The sequence below is a fragment of the Canis aureus genome, chromosome 19 (assembly GCF_053574225.1).
Source record: "Canis aureus isolate CA01 chromosome 19, VMU_Caureus_v.1.0, whole genome shotgun sequence".
Classification (NCBI taxonomy): Eukaryota; Metazoa; Chordata; class Mammalia; order Carnivora; family Canidae; genus Canis; species Canis aureus.
In genome coordinates, this window is record NC_135629.1 from 19,012,656 (window position 1) to 19,032,299 (window position 19,644).

Genomic DNA, 19,644 nt, shown 5'->3' on the forward strand with positions numbered 1-19,644 from the left:
GTATCATGTTCATAAATGTTACTTCTGTCCATATGAGGACTACTGACCCTTCATTTGTTTTAAATATTTCTAACATCTCCTCTGTGAATAAGGAAACTTTTAAGTACAAAAATAGTTAGAAAGAGGAGACATATTTGAGAAGAGGGTTCATAATGTTGCCTTCCCTGCCAAGTATCTTAATCTGAGCTTTTATGACATAGTACAATAAATCAGATGGCTTATAAACAACAGAAATTTATTTCCCACAATTCTGGGCATGGTAGTCCGAGATCAGGATGCCAGCTCAGTCAAGTTCTGGTAAGGGCCTTCTTCTGGGTTTCAGATATCAATCTTCTTATATACTCATATGGCAGACAGAGAGCAATATGGTATCTCATAAAGGTACCAATCCCATTCGTGAGCTCTTTCTCCCCCTCCCGGCTCAGGGCTCATGACCTAACCACCTCCCAAAGGCCCTTCCTCCTAATAGCATCACACTGGGCATTAGGATTTAACATAGGAATTTGGAGAGACTCAGACATTCAGTACATAGCACCAGGTCTGGTGGTTTGGATTTTGTTTTTATCTATTTGGACAGCAAAAACACTGATGAGCCAGAGCCTTGATGCTTAGGGAAAAGACTGCTAGAAGCAATTATTGAACAAGTTGCACTTTTGAATCCTCCCCAAGTTTGTGTGAAATCAGTGTGGGCCTCAGCCATCACTTGGCAATGAAAACCCATGTGTGTCCCTCTTGACTGAGTCTGCAGCCTTAAGCCAAATTGGGGAAGCACTTTAAATGATAGATTTATTGCGGTTGTTCAATCATTGGCTGTTCCAACTTAAAACGTGCAGATTCAAATCTCATTTTGGGGACAAAAGAGTTTATTGACACATTTGAAAATATAAGAGAAGACAAAATTTTAATAGGGTATTTATGGAAAGATTTTAAAGCCGTTAGTTTTTTAGGTTTGTTTCTATTTTTGTTTTTGTTTTTGTTTTGTATGTGAACTTGGGTTTGTCGGTGAATGAGAAACTTATAAGTAGGAAACCTTTCTCCAATTTAGTGTAGGGAATGCTGGTGGCAAATAAACCTTTGATTAAGCCAATACATACATTATTATGTAAAGCCTAAATCAGGGAAAAAAATAAAGTCTAAATTAGGAAAAACCATCTAAGGATTAAAAATGTCTTAAAAATTGTATAAACTAATAAATATGTCTACGATGTAAATCACACAGTACATTTGAATGATTATAATCAACCTGGTTTGTAAGTTTTTATATCAGCACAATAACAGCTTTGTAATTAATGCATCAGCTGTAGTAATGGGGATCTAAGTCAGTGAGACACCTAAATTACAGTATCATTTTGAAGAAATCGGTGTTATTGCTTTGAGGTCGAGAGAGCATTTCAAGCTAAGGTAATAAAGGAATTACTTCCCAGCAGGGGTCTTAGAAAAGCTGCTCTGAATAGATTGCAAGAGCTTAAAATGCAAGTAGTGATTCCTGAGGTCTCAAAATCAAGTGCTCATTCATTCATTGGAAAATTATTTTGAGTGCCTACTGTGTGCTAGGCACCAGATATTTAATTTTTATCAAATAAGTCCATATTCTTGCTTGTAGCTTTTTGGGGGTATACCAACAAAAGAACACAGAGCAGTTACAATAAAACTTAATTAGGAAAGTGCAGTATGTTTGGTGATTACCAGAGAGGGCCCCCTCTCCAAATCAGGGATCTGTGCAGGCCTTCTGGAGAATGTAATATGTTCAGCAAGACTTAAAAGATGACTAGAGTTCCCTGAAGAAGAATGCTTCAGACAGAGGAAGAGCATGTGCAAAGGCACAGGGTAAAGGGTGGTTTAGGAACTTGAGCAGCTTCAGCTTAACATGCCTTGTGAGGACGGATGTAGACAGAACGGGGCGGTAGAGGTGAACCAGAATCTTACTGGGAATGATGTGTAAACCAAATCAAGAAGCTTGGGCTTTACTCCACAGGTGCTGAGAAGCAACAGAGTAAAATCCAAGTAGCAGAATTAAAAGACCAAGTTTAATTTTGATTATGTTCTTTAAGAAAGATCACAATGGTGGCAACAGGGAACATGGATTGGAGTGGCAGGAAGACTTGAGGCAAAAATCTCAATTCATAGCATTTCATCAACCTGAACAAGAAAGTTTTCTAGCCTGAACTAAAGAAAGGGCAGTGAGAAGACAGAGAAGTATTGAGGAGTTTGAGAAGGGGTTAAATCCACAGGACCTATGAGTTGATTAGATTAATGATTTGAAGAGAAGGTAAGAGTCAAGGATGAACCCGAAATTTCCAGCTTAGACATCAGGACCTATTCAGTGAGACAGGGAACATTACAGAAAGAGCAGAAGGAATAAGCACAAATATAAGTACTACTTGGGATTTTTGGTGTTTGAAGTCCTTGTTGAAAATCCAACTATATATGTGAGCATACAGGGGTTGACTAAATGAATCTGGAACTCAGGAGAAAGACTTGAGCTACCGATAGACATTTAGGTGTTCTGAGCACGACATGGTAGCTGAAACCATGGCACTAAATAAAATTGTCTTGGAAGGCACATAGCATTAAATGGTAAAGAGTCAGCACCATATCTCTGAAGCTCATGGAAACAAGTTATGGATAGAGGAAGCCTGTTTATACAGTCTTAGTTAAATGGCTTCTAGTCATAATTTATAAGTAATCGATTTACTAAGTAAAGGTCAATGTTAAATCACTTGATATGCAGATATCCTAATCTTCGAAATTGCTAGCGTCATTACTGAGCAAAGTTGTTTGCTTTTTTGTTCTGTTTTGCTTATATTTGTATCATCCATACTGAGAGAAGTTATTGTGTTTTTTCCCCTTTGCAAGAAACAGGTTTTCTGAATAAATAGAAATGCCCTGCCCCTTTGAGTGGTCAGTGGTAGTTCACAGGTGTCAGTGTTTTAGTGTTCTTCAATTCATTTGCTTATAATCCACATATTTTCAAAGAAGACTGGAATTGAAATAGGATGTTTTTTCTCCTTTAAGCAAAGTAAAATTGGAAAAGACTCTAGAGAATGCAACCAGGCATGGTATTCAAGAAGAAATAGCCAGTTGGCATATTTTAAAGAATGTTTAGCTTTTCTCTATCACTTAGTGGTACTTAAAATGCATTAGCCAATTATTTTTAAAAATGGGGCTTTCAGTTGAATGCTATTACTTATAATAGTAAATATTTTATTGCAATAGCCTCAATTCAAAAGAGAATCAAAGAATGGCCCATTACTTCTAATTAAACACATTAAAATTGTTTCAGATGTTCTAGGCAGCATTTAATATTATAGAAATTTAAATGCTTTTTAAAGAAAGAAATAGCAAAGTTTTTTTTCCAAATATTAATAGCCATAATCCACATAACGCTTTTAAAATGTATTAACCAATTCTTAACATGCTTCTTACATATAGTTAGAAACTGGCTTTAAAAATGCAGTGAATATTATATTCTGTATAAATCCATTTATATCACATTGCTGAAAAAGGTATAGCCTTGGGGACAGAAAACAATGATCACTGTTGCCAGATTAGGTAGAGGGATTGACTATTCAGGGACATGCGGGAACTTTTAAGGGTCAGGGAACTGTTCTAGGTCTTGACTGTAACAGTGACTACATGACCACATTGATTTATTAAAACTCAAAGAATTGCATACCAAACAGGGTGAATTACATTATATATAAATTATACTTTAATTTTAAGCAAAAATTTACATGCAATTTTATATGCACTTCATCCTGAATTCATGAGTAGTTTCATAGAGAAATTGAAAGGCTTAAAAAAATGCTCCCAACAGGTGACTTCTGCCTTCTGTGAGACATTGAGCGATTCCATGACAGCACCTAAAAGCAGAATTGAAACTTTTGCCAGTAACCAGAATAATTCTGTCAGAGCAAGAATCACTTGGCATTTCCACCACTGCTACTACTAGTCGCCACAGTCGTGCTCTGTAAAGATGTGTCTAGGAACTCTGTTACTATCCAGAAAATCTGTTAGATGGCACATTCTCTTGTCTCAAGCTCTTAGATAAAGAATAAGGATTCCTTCGCCAAAGTTTCTGTCTCCTTCCCTTCCCCATTCCCCCACATTTCTTGGCTCCTCTGTCTCTTATCACAGAGAATCTGGTTTGTTTGTTTCATACTGTTGCAAATGCTGCTCCCTTCTCTTCTGCCTTCTGATGCTCTCTTTCACCCAAAGAGCTGGATTCTGTTATCTTCCCTTTCATCTTTAGTCTACTCATCTAAACAGCTGTGACTTCACAACTGCCAGATAAGTATGGAAGCTCAATTTCAGTTCATCTACCCTGGGCAAAGAGCTAAGATATCAGGTAATTCTTCACTCCTTATGCCCTTGGCTCCAACTTAATCTTTAACTGGTGAACTTAGAAAATCAAAGGAGAATTGTATTTAATATGTGTGATGTTGGGGCACCTGGGTGGCTCAGTGGTTGAGTGTGTGCCTTTGGCTCAGGTCATGATCCCAAGGTCCTGGGATCGAGTCCTGCATCAGGCTCCTCACAGGGAGCCTGCTTCTCCCTTTGCCTATCTCTCTGTGTCTCTCATATAAATAATTAAATCTTATTGATTTAATAATCAATGATGTTACCACTTTCAGCTTGGATATTAGTTGAATAAAGATTGACATCTCTGCTCCCTATCTACAGGGAAGGTACTCCTATTGTCCACTAATTTGTCTTTATTCAACAATGCAGGCTGTCCCTAGCCCTGGGAATACACAGATTAATACAAAACAGCAAGGGCACTTAAAGAGCCCACTCATAGTTTATTACAAATTTGGAAAAGTTAGCCATCAGTTACACTGGGATAGATTGTATGATCAAAGTGACCATATAGAATTTATTCTATAAACTTAGAAAGGGGGCACTGCTGGTAATTACCTCCAAGACAACATATATAAACTGTACTGTCCCAAAGAAACCGGAAATTACCACCTTGTCTATAATGGAGGTGTACAGAAGCGAGTAAGAAGCACAGGGAAGAAATGCTGTCTCAGCCTTGCAAACTGGGAAAGCAGCTCCCTATAAGGAGAGGCATCTCTAAGGAAGCAACCCGGGAGCTACAATTTGAAGGACCTATAAAATCTAACAGGGCAAAAGAGTAGGGAAGACACCATCTGAACAAAATGATTGATGGCATAGACAGAGATGAAACTGGGTATTTATTCCATTTGTGTCTGTGCTAAAGTTCATATATGACAGGAATATAAGAAGGCCTGACCTGGGTTCTTTCCCAGATAAAGAACCATCTCTCTCCTTCAAAGGAGATGAACATCAGAAGATCATTTTTATTAAAGGGGACACTTAGATACCTGGTTAAGGATACAACAGTTTCAGAGAGTAGAGAACAGCCCCCTTCCTTGTCTGGGCTTCCTATCACACCTCCATTTCTCTCATGCTTCCAGTTATAAAGAGAACAGGAAAGGGCACATTTGTCCCTTACATCTCATGCCCTATTAGAAGATTAAGCTAGCATTTAACAGTGAAGATAATTAAGAGGAGAACCAATGCAATCCAGACTTTTGATTTGGGATATGGCTCTTGGGAAGCCATCCTAATCACTTCCTCTCTGCCATCCCCCACCCTCCAGCCACCAGAACATGCCTACAGAGCTTCTCCCATTAACCACAGGCATCTACGTTTCTTTTTTTAATTTTTTTTGGCATCTATGTTTCTAAGTATGTATTTGTATCATTATTTATGTGAATTATTTATGCCTAATTGGCATGCAGCATACTAAGTACTATGCACATTATTCACTGTGCTCGATGAAGCTAAATGTAGGTTTGATTTCCTTCTTGATTTAATTTTAACACATGGAAAGAACAAAGCATCAGAATCAGAAAGATGTGGGTTTAATCTTGGCTCTTTCATTTATAACTCTGAGTCGTATTACCTTATTTGTAAAATGGGCCAGAAATTCTTATTGCAAAGTTAGCTAGTCTGTTAGGTGGTATTTGCTTGGCACATACTCTTAAGCAAACGTTGGACAAAAATACTGACCTTCCCTGACAAGCAAAGAAAGGACAAAGTTTTCTTCAAAAAAATTATGTCCAACTCTGTCTCAGCCTCATTTCTCTTACATTTCTTTATCCCAATGGGCTCTAGTTGTAAAGATAAAAAATAAGATAGTTTAGATGCAGAGAAAGGGGAACCCTTGTACACAGTCCATGGGAATATACGCTGATGCAGCCACTCTGGAAAACAGTGTGGAGGTTTCTCAAAAAGTTGAAAATAGAGCTACCCTGTGACCCAGCAATTGCCCTACTGGGTATTTACCCCAAGGATACAAAAGTAGTGATCTAAAGGGGCACCTGCACCCCAATGTTTATAGCAGCAAAGTCCACAATAGCCAAGCTAGGGAAAGAGCCCACATGTCCATCGACAGATGAATAGATACAAAAGATTTGTATATATACAATGGAATACTACTCAGCCATCAAAAAACAATGAAATCTTGCCATTTGCAAAGACATGGATGGAACTAGAGGATATTTTGCTAAGTGAAATAATTCAATCAGAGAAAGACAATTATGATCTCACTCATGTGGAATTTAAGAAACAAAACAGAAGATCATAGGAGAAGAGAGGAAAAAATAAAGACAAAATCAGAGAGACAAACCATAAGAGACTCTTAAGCATAGGAAACAAACTGAGGGTCACTAGAGGGGAGAGGGATGGGGAAATTGGGTAACTGGGTAACAGACATTAAGGAGGGCATGTGATATAATGAGTACTGGGTGTTATAGAAGACTGATGAATCACTGACCTCTGCCTCTGAAACCAGTAATACATTATATGTAAATTAATTGAACTTAAATTACATTTAAAAAGTAAACAAGATAATGTATGTGAAGCATCTACTATAATAGCGTCCAGATGTTTTCAGGAAAAGGTACCTGTTGCTATTAATGTTGTTTTCAATATTAAGTGTTTTCATCATGTTGCTCTGTTACTTTAGGGATAACAGCACTGGGTTAAAAAGAAATATGAGTAAGTTATTTGTGTTTTACAACTCTTAATTGAGTTTTCCATTATTTAAACCTTCTTAAATAAATAAAATTTACCTAAATGTTATTAAAGAAAATTGCTGCTTTCTTTTTTATAAAAGATTTTATTTATTTAAGAGAGAGAACGAAAACATGAGTAGGGGGAAGGGCAGAGCAAGGAAGGGTTCAGGCAGATTCCCTGCTGAGCACAGATCCCATCAGCCAATCCCAGGGCCATGAGATCATGACCTGAGCCAAAGCTGGAAGCTTAACCAAATGAGCCCCCCGGCACCCTAAGAAATTGCTACTTTCAAAAACCGTTTCAGCTAAATTTTGCAGATGACCATGTTTCCATATTTCAAATATGATTTTTATGAATTAACTTATAAAAGTTAAGGCCACTTTAAGGGATTCCTTGGGTGGCTCAACGGTTGGTCACCTGCCTTCAGCCTAGGACATGATCCTGGAGTCCCTGGATCGAGCCCCACATGGGGCTCCCTGCATGGAGCCTGCTTCTCCCTCTGCCTCTCTCTCCCTCTCTCTCTCTCTGTGTGCCTCATGAATAAATAAATAAATATCTTTTTTAAAAAGTTAAGGTCAGTTTAAAAATATTTTGTCAGTGTAATGATTTTTATAGGGTGAAGCTGGTTAATGAATTTGAATGTGCTGGACATGAATCTACTTGAAGCCAGTTCCTTGTTAGAACCTAGTAATTAATTCATACCCATACTTGGTCAGTGTTTTACTTAGTGGGTGTGTTCACTCGTACCACAACTGTTTGGTCATAGAGCATTTCTCACTCAAGCCCCCAAATCCCATGCATAATTGCCTACAGCCCAGTCAATGTTCTATATCCTTGTTCTCACTGAAAACTAAAAGAAAAAAATATCAATGCTGTTGTAGAAACCGGTATTATCATCCCATTCTACCTTTTCTTTTTTTCCTACTAATATGGCTAAGATAGGAAAAATCAGATGCTTTCTCTCAAAGTAACAATAATGACTCTTTTAACACTATCAAGTTAGAGGACAGAGGTGCATACCACTGTCTTTTGAATAAATGTTAAAAGAAAGGAGAAAGAGACAGAGTTCTCATTTCATCCTGCCGTTTTTTGCTCTTGTAATTTCCTCTGGCTACAGTATCTTTTCTTCTCAATCTACAAAACCCAAACTTATCACTCAAGGCCCAGCTTATTGTTACTCATGGTGGGAAACCTTCCTCCAGAAGGCAAGATTAATTACTCTTTCTTCTGCTTTATCCTTGCGGTTTCTTTATCCAGTTGTATCATCTAACACAGTATACTAGAACTATTTGTGCAGAGGCCATCTTACCTGGGTTCTCAAAAAGCCTTTTCCTTATCTATCCTTGTAGCCTCAGGCTCTGCTCCATACATGTTTGTTCATTTCAACATTCATTTATTACTCAAATATTTGTTTAACATCTGTTCCCATTACTTACTGCTGCATACCAATCACCCTGAAAGTCAATGGTGCTAAAACAGTCACTTTGTTAGATTTCACTATTTTGTAGGTCAGAAATTGGGAAAAGGCTTGACTAGGTATTAGCTCATCTTGTCTCCTATGACTGGAGTCAAGTAGTGGCTACAGCCAGAAGATCTGGAGCTGCCTATACCCTCTGTTCTCTATGGCAGTCCCAAGGCCTTTCCATGTGGTTTCTCCACATAGGCTAGTTTGCACTGCCTTACAATGGTGGCTTTAGGGAGTTGAAATGCCTACAAGACAGCTAATGGGTTCATGAGTGAATGTTCAAGACAGCATAATGGAAGGTGAGTAATCTAGGCTCAGAAGATGCAATATCCCACTTTTCTAACATTACATTGGTTATTAAGGAATCACTAAGCTAATCAGATTCACAGGCAGCAGAATTAGACTCTACCTCTTGATGAGACCATAGCAAGATTCTAGAGGAGCAGGTGGGATGGGAAATCTAACTGTGGCCACCTTTGAAAAGTGCAACCTGGCACATCCCATGTGTCATGATTTACCCTGAGTCCTAAGGAAACCTCACGAACAATTCAGCCATGGTCCCTTCCTCATGGGACTTGCAGAAGGGAAATACAGAATGCAGATAAGTTGAAAAGACCTCATAGAAGTTGCAGAAGGGAGAAGCAGAGTACATGTAAGTTAAAAAGATAATTTCTTTACTGTAAAGTAAAAATATATAGGGATCACTGGGTGGCTCAACAGTTTAACGCCTGTCTTCGGCCCAGGGCATGATCCTGGAGTCTAGGGATCAAGTCCCACATCAGGCCTGCTTCTCCCTCTGCCTTTGTCTCTGCCCCTCTCTCTCTTTGTGTCTCTCATGAATAAATAAAAAAATATTAATATATATATATAATTATATAGAGTTTTATTTAAAATGAAAAGCTTCATTAAAGAAATAATTTTGGGGCAGAACACTAAATGGTAAGAAGCAATGTATCATGCCAAGAATTGGGAGAAGGACCTTCCAGGAAGACACTCCAACAAGAACAAAGGCCTACAGATGGAAATGAAATGGATGTCTTTGAGAATCAGGAGGAAACCAGTGTCACTGAGGTGTCATGTGTTGATCAGGACAGTAACAAAATATAAAGTCTCAGAAAAAAAATATATTTATATAAGATAAATAAATAAATAAATAAATAAATAAATAAATAATTGATTAATAAAATGAAGTCTCAGAGATGGGATCCATAAAGACCATGATAAAAATGTTGGATTTTATTTTAAATAGAATAAGAATAATTGGAGGTCTTAAGGCAGGAATGTGACATGATCTGGTTAAAAGAAAACTCTGGCTGAAGTATGGAGAGTGGGTTGAAGAGAGAAAGGAAGGTAGCACAAATCTGATGAGAAAGCAATTTGTAGTTGACAAGACAAGATTGACTGGAAGCTTGACTTAGGGTAACAGTGGATGAACTAAAGAAAAAAGATACCATATATTTTAAAGGTAGAGTTGGATGAATTTGTTCCTTAGTTATAAAAATCTTCATACCACATGATCACATTTTATGGTTAGTTGTGCATGAACTATGTGTATGCCTCTCAACCATTAGATTGTAAGTCTTCAAAGGGTAAGGGCTAGTTATTAATCTTATTCTCCAAAACACTCAGCACAATTTAAGTCCTCAAAAAACACCTGTTGAAGTGAGTTTCATTATTTTTTGAGCAGTTTTTTTGTTTCTTAAAAATACCTATACTTTTCTTTTCCTTCCTTTTCTTTTTTAAGTAGGCTCCACACTCAGCATGGAGCCCAACATGGGGCTTGAATTCACAACCCTGAGATCAAGACCCTGAGATCAAGACCTGAGCTAAGAACAAGAGTTAACTGCTTAACTGACTGAGCCACCGAGATGCCCCCTATAATTTTCTTATTTAAATTGCCACAAAAATTTCTTTAAAGTATACAAAAATTGTTTTTTTAAGCAAATTTCTACTTTGGATTTCCTATTGAAAATAAAAAAGATCCTTATCTTAATTCTTCCTCCTACATGAACCGTTAACAGAAATAGGCGTGGATGGATGGGTAGATGAATGGATGATTGGTGAGGTACCATTGTACTTCCATAAAAAAAGAATAAGCATGTTTCAGTAGTGATGGTTGCTGGTTGCTACCTCCTACATTCTGATGTTAAAAGGTGTTATTCATAATTTATGATCTGTTATATAAATTTTAATGAGTTGGTACACTGAGTTAAATTTCTTACTGCCTAATAAGCTTAAAAACAATTGATTGTGAACTTTGACTTGTTTTCCACTTCCTGATTTTATTAGTGATATTTTTAAGTTCTATAATAATGATAATTTCATTGCTAGAGCAGTTTCTATAAGAAGATGAGTGTTTGACCCTTTATGAGTATGAAGTCTAGAAAAAAAATCTATAATTGAGGTTGAATATATAAAAATCAATCTTGTTTGGGAAAAAAATATCTCCTGACCTTTTACCTTCAAATACTAAAGAAAGAGGCATGTCTAACTTTACTTTTAATATTTGATCAGGCACTTTATTTTCCACAGTATTTATTAATTTACTTAATTGGGAAAATGGTAGTATTTCAAAACTGGATATAAGTTCTACGTTTTTCTAGGTACTTAAAAATATTGATACCTCACTATGTTTATTATTTATTATTTCTTTGTTACTCTAACCTCATTATAATAACTTGTCTTCTAGTTTTTTCCATTTACTCATATCATGTCTCATTCTAAAAGAACTTGAGACAGTTTATCAAAGTATACACAAAGTGTATATTGAGGAGAAGAAATTGAGGAGGAAAAAAAAGATGCCAGCATTCCACTTGCCTAGAATGTAAGTTATATCAGAACAGCCTAAATTCTTACCAGTGAATCCTTACTGCCTCTTATAGAGCCTGATCCATAGTACATGTTGAATAAATCCTTGTTGGATGAGTGTCTGAGGCAAATTTATAAAACATAGGTCAATGGATCCAATTTAGTTGAGATGCTCAATTTTGGCTCAGAGCTTTGTGCTAAAAATGAGCAGAGAAAAATACTGCCAGTTGCACAACTCATGATGTCCATAAGGTGAAATGAACCCATTTGATAAGCAAATATGCAACTCTTCCTAGGCATACATTTGCAAATGTGTATATCCAAATCCAATGGATTTTCATGAAGAGAACATTGAGTAATGTAGTACTAAGTCTGCATTCTTAAAATTAAATACAATGGCTTCTCAGGGCACATGGATGGCTTAGTCCATTAAGCATCTGCCTTTGGCTCAGGTCATGATCGCTGGGTCCTGGGATCAAATCCCACGTTGAGCACCCTGCGCAATAGGGAGTCTGCTTCTCCCTCTTCCTCTGACCCTCCTCCCTGCTCATGCTTGCTCTCTCTCTCTCTCAAATGAATGAATAAAATAAATCTTTAAAAAACACAGTGACTTTTCAATGAATATTAAAGGGTTTTTTTTTTCTTCTTTGCAATCCAAGCATAACTTTGAGTAGTAAGCCTCGAGGCTCTCAAGAAAGAGATAGACCACATTTCTTCTAGCTAATTTTCCATGCATATTATTTCCCACATAATGTTTTTAGTGAGCTTGAAATAGAAATTGTTTCAAGATTATGTTTGGTGTCAAGAATGTAGGGTACTCAGAAGGGGCTGCTGTGAAAATGAAGAGTCAGTGCTTAAAGAGTCAATTGAACTAATATTAAAGTTTACATTTTTGTGGAAGATAAGTTTTAAGGAGCTAACCACCAAAAGTACACAGTCATCATGAAGGAAAATCTTAATAAGGTGCATCTAAAACAACTAACACTGATGCATCCAAGAGAAAAAGTTTTCAAACACAGTCTTTTATCATTGGATGAGTTGAATTGCTAGCAGGAGTTGCCAACCTGATGTCCATAGAACATCTTGAATTGTATCACATTTGTTCTAATGGTTATGTATGTGTCTGTGTATTTATTCTGCATAGAGTTCTCACACTTTTCAAATATTCTAAGAACCCTGTTTCCCAACCAGTTTAGTTACACTGCATAAGTGAATGGCCACTTCTATACTGATGAATATCGAAAATAAAAATGACCTTGGAGTTGGGATAGTGGGGCCAGAACCATTCTATCATGCAAGAACCCAATATCAAGGCCGATGTTTTTGGGCCACTCTTGATTTGTGATAAAACCTGGTCCTCTCTATATGGAAGATTGCATCTGAGTCCTTCATATAGTTAAGATGACAAATATACATGGAAAAAATACTATTTATGTGGCACCATTTGTGGTTGCTTGTATCCTTTAGGAATTTGGGAACTGTAGCTAAAAACTAATTCAGGGATGTTACTCAGAATTATTAGATAAGGTGCAGAAAATGTTTCAGAGATGAGCAGAAAACCAAGGGACTCCAGAAATCCTAGTAGAAGAGATTGCACCATCTTCTCAAAGCAGGTGCTGGAGTGAATGAGCTAAGCATCATTTTTGTCTTTATGTCACAAATTAAAGTTGAAGGAGGAAGAATCTGATAGGCATAGCTTAGAATACTGTTACTCAAAGTGTGGTTCCCTGGGGTGCCTGGATGGCTCAGTTGGTTAAGCATCTGAGTCTTGATTTCAGCTCAGGTCATGAGATGGAGCCCGATGTTGGGCTCCCCTCCTTTCTCTTTGGTGTCTGCCTTCCTGTAGAGAATGAATGTATTTTGATGTTCTCTTTTTCCTTTACAGGGAGAGGCCTGGTGTTTTCACCTGAGCCAGGGTGCTTAGATCTGTCTAATTCAGGAATGAAATATCAGAAAACCATGCTGTTCACTTAAGCAGTTTTGAATCAGCTTTATGTATAGTATAAGTAATAGAGCTGACATTTTGATTTTCATTGATTTCACTTAAAAATCTGTCTCTCAAGCAGGAAAGAATAGTGTGAAGTATAACGTCCCTTTGAATATCAATAAGTATTATCTTTGAAGTTTTCTTTTAAATACATGAGCCATTAGAAGGTTGTTTATTTGTCTTGTTTGGTTTACTCCTTCATACATTAGAGTATTTATCATTTTTGCAGATACTTCCTTATATAAAGATTTTAATGTTTCAAATGGACTACTTCAGCCCTAATAATTCATTACCTAATTAATGAATTACTTAGATGAGTAGTTTTATAGTTATTCAAATTGGAAATCCCCCTTTCTTTGTTTTTGTTTTGTTTTTGTTTTTTTATGGAAATCCCCTTTAAGAGCCTTTTTATCTATGGCTTGAGTCCATTTTAGAAAAAAAAAAAACTGTCACATCACTGTTGTAACAAAAACCGAGCTCCAGATTTATTTGTCAACATGCACATATTTTGGTAAGCTTTTATAAAAGAAATGCTCATGTTCCTTTATCATTGCTTCTCTTCTTCTGAATATAAAAAATATTAATTGATATGGAAAAAGTACATCTCTCTAGTATCTCAGGTGCCTGTTCCATGTAATGTGTGTGTCCAAAAAAATAACAGCACCTCATATTATTAGCCTAGTGCTTACTCAAAAATAGGATAATTAACAGCTGAATTTTCTCTACTCTGCGTCTCTTTTCCTCAGAGATTTTCCAACCAATAAATCACTAACCTAATTGAATTTATAAGACAAAAGTCCAAGATGGTTTAGCTAAAAGAATAAAAATTCTAATATTTTCCTAAATAGCATGTACACGTTGTCTTTGAACTCAAGAAGTTCTTTCACCAAGCATTTGTGGCTGAGAGGGAGCTGCAAATGAGAACGTACGCTTTGTGCTCTTTTTCACTGACTTATTTTCTCATGCGTTTTCATCAATTTATATTTGCTTTTCTTAACTGTCAGTATTTATCCTATAATATATGCATTGTGAGTACTTTTCTCTTACGGCTAATTGTAAGCATCCATCTCTTCGAATATGTACTCAGAAAGTCAAGTCCAAAATAGCCTTGTTATTTTCTATACAGCAGTTTAATCATTACAATCTCATGTGATTTCATCTCCACTGAGATGTGCTTCCTGAGAAAATGTAGAGTTGCAGCGTGTTTATTAAAATTCAAGTTGAATAAATTACCGTAATATTCAGAACTTAAGCAAGAGTAAAACAATATATTCAGAAATCCTGCCTTGCATGCATAATATTCCACACTGTTCCCATTCTAAAACATACTGTGTCATTATGGATGGTTATATGTCATCATAAAGTACAGGTCAGTGTTGCCTAGATAACAAGTCAACTTTCTGAACAAACAGCTTTTCTTAACAGTCATAAATTCAATGCCACCACTGAATTACAGAATTCAGAATTACATTAGAGCAGCTTAGAGCAATTAAGTTTACTTATCCTAAACTAACCACAGACTGCACAAAGTTAAGTAAGATAATTAACCTCTTGTACTGTGAAAGGAAGGCCTGATAAAGGGGGATATATAAAGGTATATTATAAAACCGATGAAGGAGTTAAAAATGCCACAGTGATTTAAATTCTACGTTTTTCATAGGAAACTGGAGTACCACATTTTTGAATGTTAATCTCATAAATCTAACTTTGTGCCAAGACTTAGAGTCACTCATTGTTATCTACATTTTCAGCTCTATCCATTTCCAGCAAACGTGTTCCCAGATAGCTTAGAAAGCAATTTCATTTATACTGAAGTGGTATAAAATTTTCACTTTGGATCTCTGTAGGGAAGCATGGGTTATTGAAGGTTTTCTTTTGAGAAACAATTACTCCATCCATTTACTGAATATTGTTTATTTTTATGTTGTGTGAAATGCCCTGTGGGCCTCTTAGATCTTACTGGAAGAACCAATTTAGGAAGAAAATACCCAATTAGCTCAAAATTTTACAATGTACAGAGTTTGCATTCTTTAAGAGTCAATATGTTTATTTTGGAGTCTGTGTGATTCCTAAATTGTTAGCCTTGTTTTTGAAACTATTCCTCATCTTGGCATAGTTGTGAAGATAGATTTGTTCATTTATAGCTACTAAACCTCATGCACTGAAGGTTTTGTAGCTCTTCCAATATCCCTAATAGTTCTATATTTGTAGTGGAAGGTTAGCTGTTACACTAATTCATAGCATGTGAAGGTATCTGAAATGGCCTCTCTCTGCTGTGGGACACTTAAATCTGAAGGTCTGAGCTTCAGGTGAAAATGTATTCAGTCAACCAGAGACAATTTTACTTTGGATTCATGCTTGCTAACCTTGGAAGTGGTCAGTTGCCCAGCTTCCTGGAGCTTCCAGTTCTACCTCCAGCCTCTAACTCAGAGCAGAGGAAGTAGCCTCACTATTTAAATATCTTTAAGACCTCTTCATAACCATCCTCTAGCTTGCTTTCTTTCCATATGAAAATTTCCAGCAAAGCTGCATTTTTAAATTTTATTTATTATTTATTTATTTATTTATTTATTTATTTATTTATTTATATTTTTTTTACTAGCAAAGATAAGTTAAATTTATTGAGCAATGCAATGGTCAAGTCCTATCCTCTTTGAGGGTCGTGGCCCAAAATTTTTACAGATAGGATTAGCAAGTAAAGTGGGTCAGGAGCATCAACCTTTTTCAGAGGCTTTTCTCTTACTCTCTTTTCCCTACATTCCCGTTTCCCTTTCTTCCCACCTTTATTCAGTTTCTCCCTCCTTCTTAACTTCTTTCTGCGTAGAAGTAGATTTCTAGTCCTCTTATCCTAGGAATTTCTAAATTCTTTTCATCTTGCCTTCTATTGTCTTATCTTTCATTTTTCCACATATATATTTACACAGTTGACTCTTAAACAACATGGGGGTTGAGGGTGCCATCTCCATGCAAAGTGGAAAATCCAATGTAACTTCGGTTTCCCAAAAACTTAACTAAGAGCCCACTATTGGCTGGAAGCCTTATCAATAGCTCAAACAGTCAATTAACACATATTCTGTATGTTATATGCAGTATATATTATTATAATAAAGTCTTATTAAGAATATTATAAAAGAGAGAAAATACATTTATGGTACTGTATTAAAATCTGTAAATAAGTGGACCCCTGCAGTTCAAACCTGTGTTGTTCACGGGCCAACTGTATGCATATATATATATATATATATATATGCATATGTATAGATATATATAAAACATAAATATACACATATGTATATATATTTATATACATGCATATTTGTATAATGGTTTGCACACTTTTTGAATTTATTTTCTTATAATTTCTAAAAGTCCTCAGTGCCTTGCAACTTGCCTTCACTAATTTTAGTCCTTTTGTAGTGAGTCTTAAAAGCACACAGTCATTTGTTCATTCAACAAGTATCAACTTTGAACATTTACTCTGTGTCAGGAATGATTCAAGGCTCTAGAAATTTAGTGGTGAATTATTCAGACACTATCTAGACACTCTCCCTACCTCCAGAGAGCTTACTGAGGTTACTAGAGGAGGAAATTGTAGTAAAATAAGCATACAAATATGTAATTGGACAGTTGTCAAATGCTATAGAGAAGGTACAAAATATGTATCATCATTAAGTGATGTATCATCATTTAATGGAATATCCAGTCTGACCCATGGTTCAGGAATTGGCCAAAATCTGAAGGTTAAGTACACATTACCCAGACATAAGGAACAGAGTTCACAAAGCACCAAGACAAGAAGCATAAAAGCATTTAAAAGAAAGTATGTGTGACTGGAGAAAAACAAACAAGGAGTAGAATTCACGAGGCTTCACGAAGTTAGAGCGAGGCGGGGTTCTGATGAGAAAATACTTATCAGGCTTAGGATGTAATAATTTTTCTCCAATACGAAATGTGACGGCAGAGAAGCCAGGATTGGGCATTATGACAGAATTACATGATCAGATTTATATTTCTTTCAGGTTACCCCCCATGTTTTTTTTTTAAGATTTTATTTATTCATTCATGAGAGACAGGCAGAGACATAGGCAGAGGGAGAAGTAGGCTCCATGCGGAGAGCCCATGTGGGACTCGATCCCCGGATCCTGGGATCATGCCCTGAGCTGAAAGCAGACGCTTCACCACTGAGCCACCCAGGTGCCCCACTCCCTATGTTTCTCAAAACAGTCTCCATATGCTAAGTGTTCTATTTGCTTGTGTCCCTCTGCATGGTCTCCTCTTTCTGTTATTATTGCACACTAAGAAAATCTTTATTCCTGAGAAGGTAAGGAATAAAGAGATTCTTCTACGATTACCTCTTTGAGAAAAGTGATCATTGTGCATTTCATACCCAACAAAGTAATCAGGGTTCCATGAGAGAAATCAGATACAACGCCTTTTTCACAGCTACCTAGGAAAGTTCTCGGCATTTTCAATCCTTGAACTTGCTCTTCAAAGGAAAATAGAATGCTCTGTGTTCCCTGATTAGCTTTCTAGGCCATTGTTCTCAAACCCTTTTGTTTCAAACATGCCTTGACATATTAAAAAAAAAAATCACATGAGCAACAAACTATCGTGGATACTCTACCTGGGATCATGAGCAGGTCTCTATGTGCTGGCTCTAATTTCACCGCTTTCTCACTCAAGAAAATGAAACTAAGATTTGAGTGAAAGTGAATTTCAGGTCATCAAAGGAATATATGTGGTTTATATAAAATACATTAAAATACATAGGTGTAATATAAAATACATATCTTACGTATTTTTGAAACATAAACTCAGATTAATAGCACTTTTGACACTCACTTCAAAATCTTATGTCAAACAGGATAATAGAAATTGAGTTGAGATCGTCCACTATACTCTGATGTAACCTTCCTGTCTACTGTATAGCCTAAAAGTTGGAAACACTTATTGACGATGGTTTACGTATATCATACAATGCTGACATTGGGGTTAGAAACCTTTTTAAGAAGTTTATCTTATGTTTGGATAGATATAACACTCACATACCAAAGATATGAATCATACAAGATAAAAGGCATCCTAACTACTAGATGTATAGTATAGGTGATAAAGATTGTAAGAATTCAAAGAAAGGGGAAATGATTATGGGCTGACAAGATGGGCAATTAAGATTTATAGGTCTGACTAATGACAGGCAAACCTTTTCTCATTCTTCTTTCTCATTTGAAATGGTACCTCTTTTAAGAAATAGTCTAAGGTACCCTATCCTGGAACCTCTTTACAGATGTTGTTCTTTATTGTGTCACCCTGTTTGTCTCCTTCAGAATATTTCTCAAATATCTGAACTTCTCTCCCTAATTTGGTTATTTATTGTCTGTGCTGCTCAGTAGACTGTTATTTCCATGAAAGTAGAGACTTTTCATCTTGTTCACACTATTATCCCAGAGAGTCTCATAATGCATAGCACATGTAAGACACTCATTTGTATTTCCTTAATTAATTAGATAGATAAAGAAGCTTTAAGTGCTTTAAGCATATGCTCAGAAACTCTAATGTAAGGTTCATTTGTATTGCCCAGATAATTTGCAATAGCTCACAGGTGACCATGAATATTATTTTGCAAAATTTGAATTTATATTGGGTTAAATGTGACTCTCCCAAGTTCATTATGAAAGGAAAGAGAGTTTCTCACTTCTCAAGAAATATACTATTTCAAAGTTAAGGGAATTCATGTCATGTCTATTTTCTATTTTCTCCAAACTGATAAGGCTAGCCCATCATGGACAATCTACACACTATATATTTTTAGAAGATATTTCACACTTATTTGATAAAGGCACCCCTGAAAGTAGGTGTAATGTTAAATAATGCTGTTAAGTAATGCTGCATAAAAATGTCAAGAAAAGCTCAAATTGAGAGAGCATCTTTTATTACTCAGCTGTGTCTGTGTGTGTGTATACGTGTGTTTATGTGTAAATTTTCTTTTAATGTTCCTTATTCCCAAGAAGACTAAGGACTTGTTTATATACCCTTAAAAATACTAGCTTAAGGCACTACTTCTATTAAAAATTTGCTATTTACTTGGAAAAAATGACTATTATGCATTTATTTGTCTAATTTATATTTTCTTTAGAATTTCTTTTTTAAAAGATGGAGGACTTAAAATAGCCAATGTGACTAAAGCTGATGCTGGAACTTATACCTGTATAGCAGAAAACCAGTTTGGAAAAGCAAATGGCACAACTCGCTTGGTTGTTACAGGTAGGTACATTTCTTAAAGATTGCCCTATGTGGAAATGAACTGTTTGCATGTTATTAAGATCAAAGAAAAAAC

General features: G+C 36.2%; 1 protein-coding gene across 6 annotated transcripts in view; it reads left to right on the top strand.

Moving 5' to 3' along the window:
- CNTN3 (contactin 3) overlaps positions 1 to 19,644 on the top strand; it is a 327,555-nt gene that overhangs the window by 245,966 nt on the left and 61,945 nt on the right. For all 6 annotated transcript variants that reach the window (XM_077858046.1, XM_077858048.1, XM_077858044.1 and 3 more), the window contains one exon: positions 19,444 to 19,571. In XM_077858046.1, coding sequence (XP_077714172.1) covers positions 19,444 to 19,571 — 128 coding nt within the window. The remainder of the gene's footprint in view (positions 1 to 19,443; positions 19,572 to 19,644) is intronic.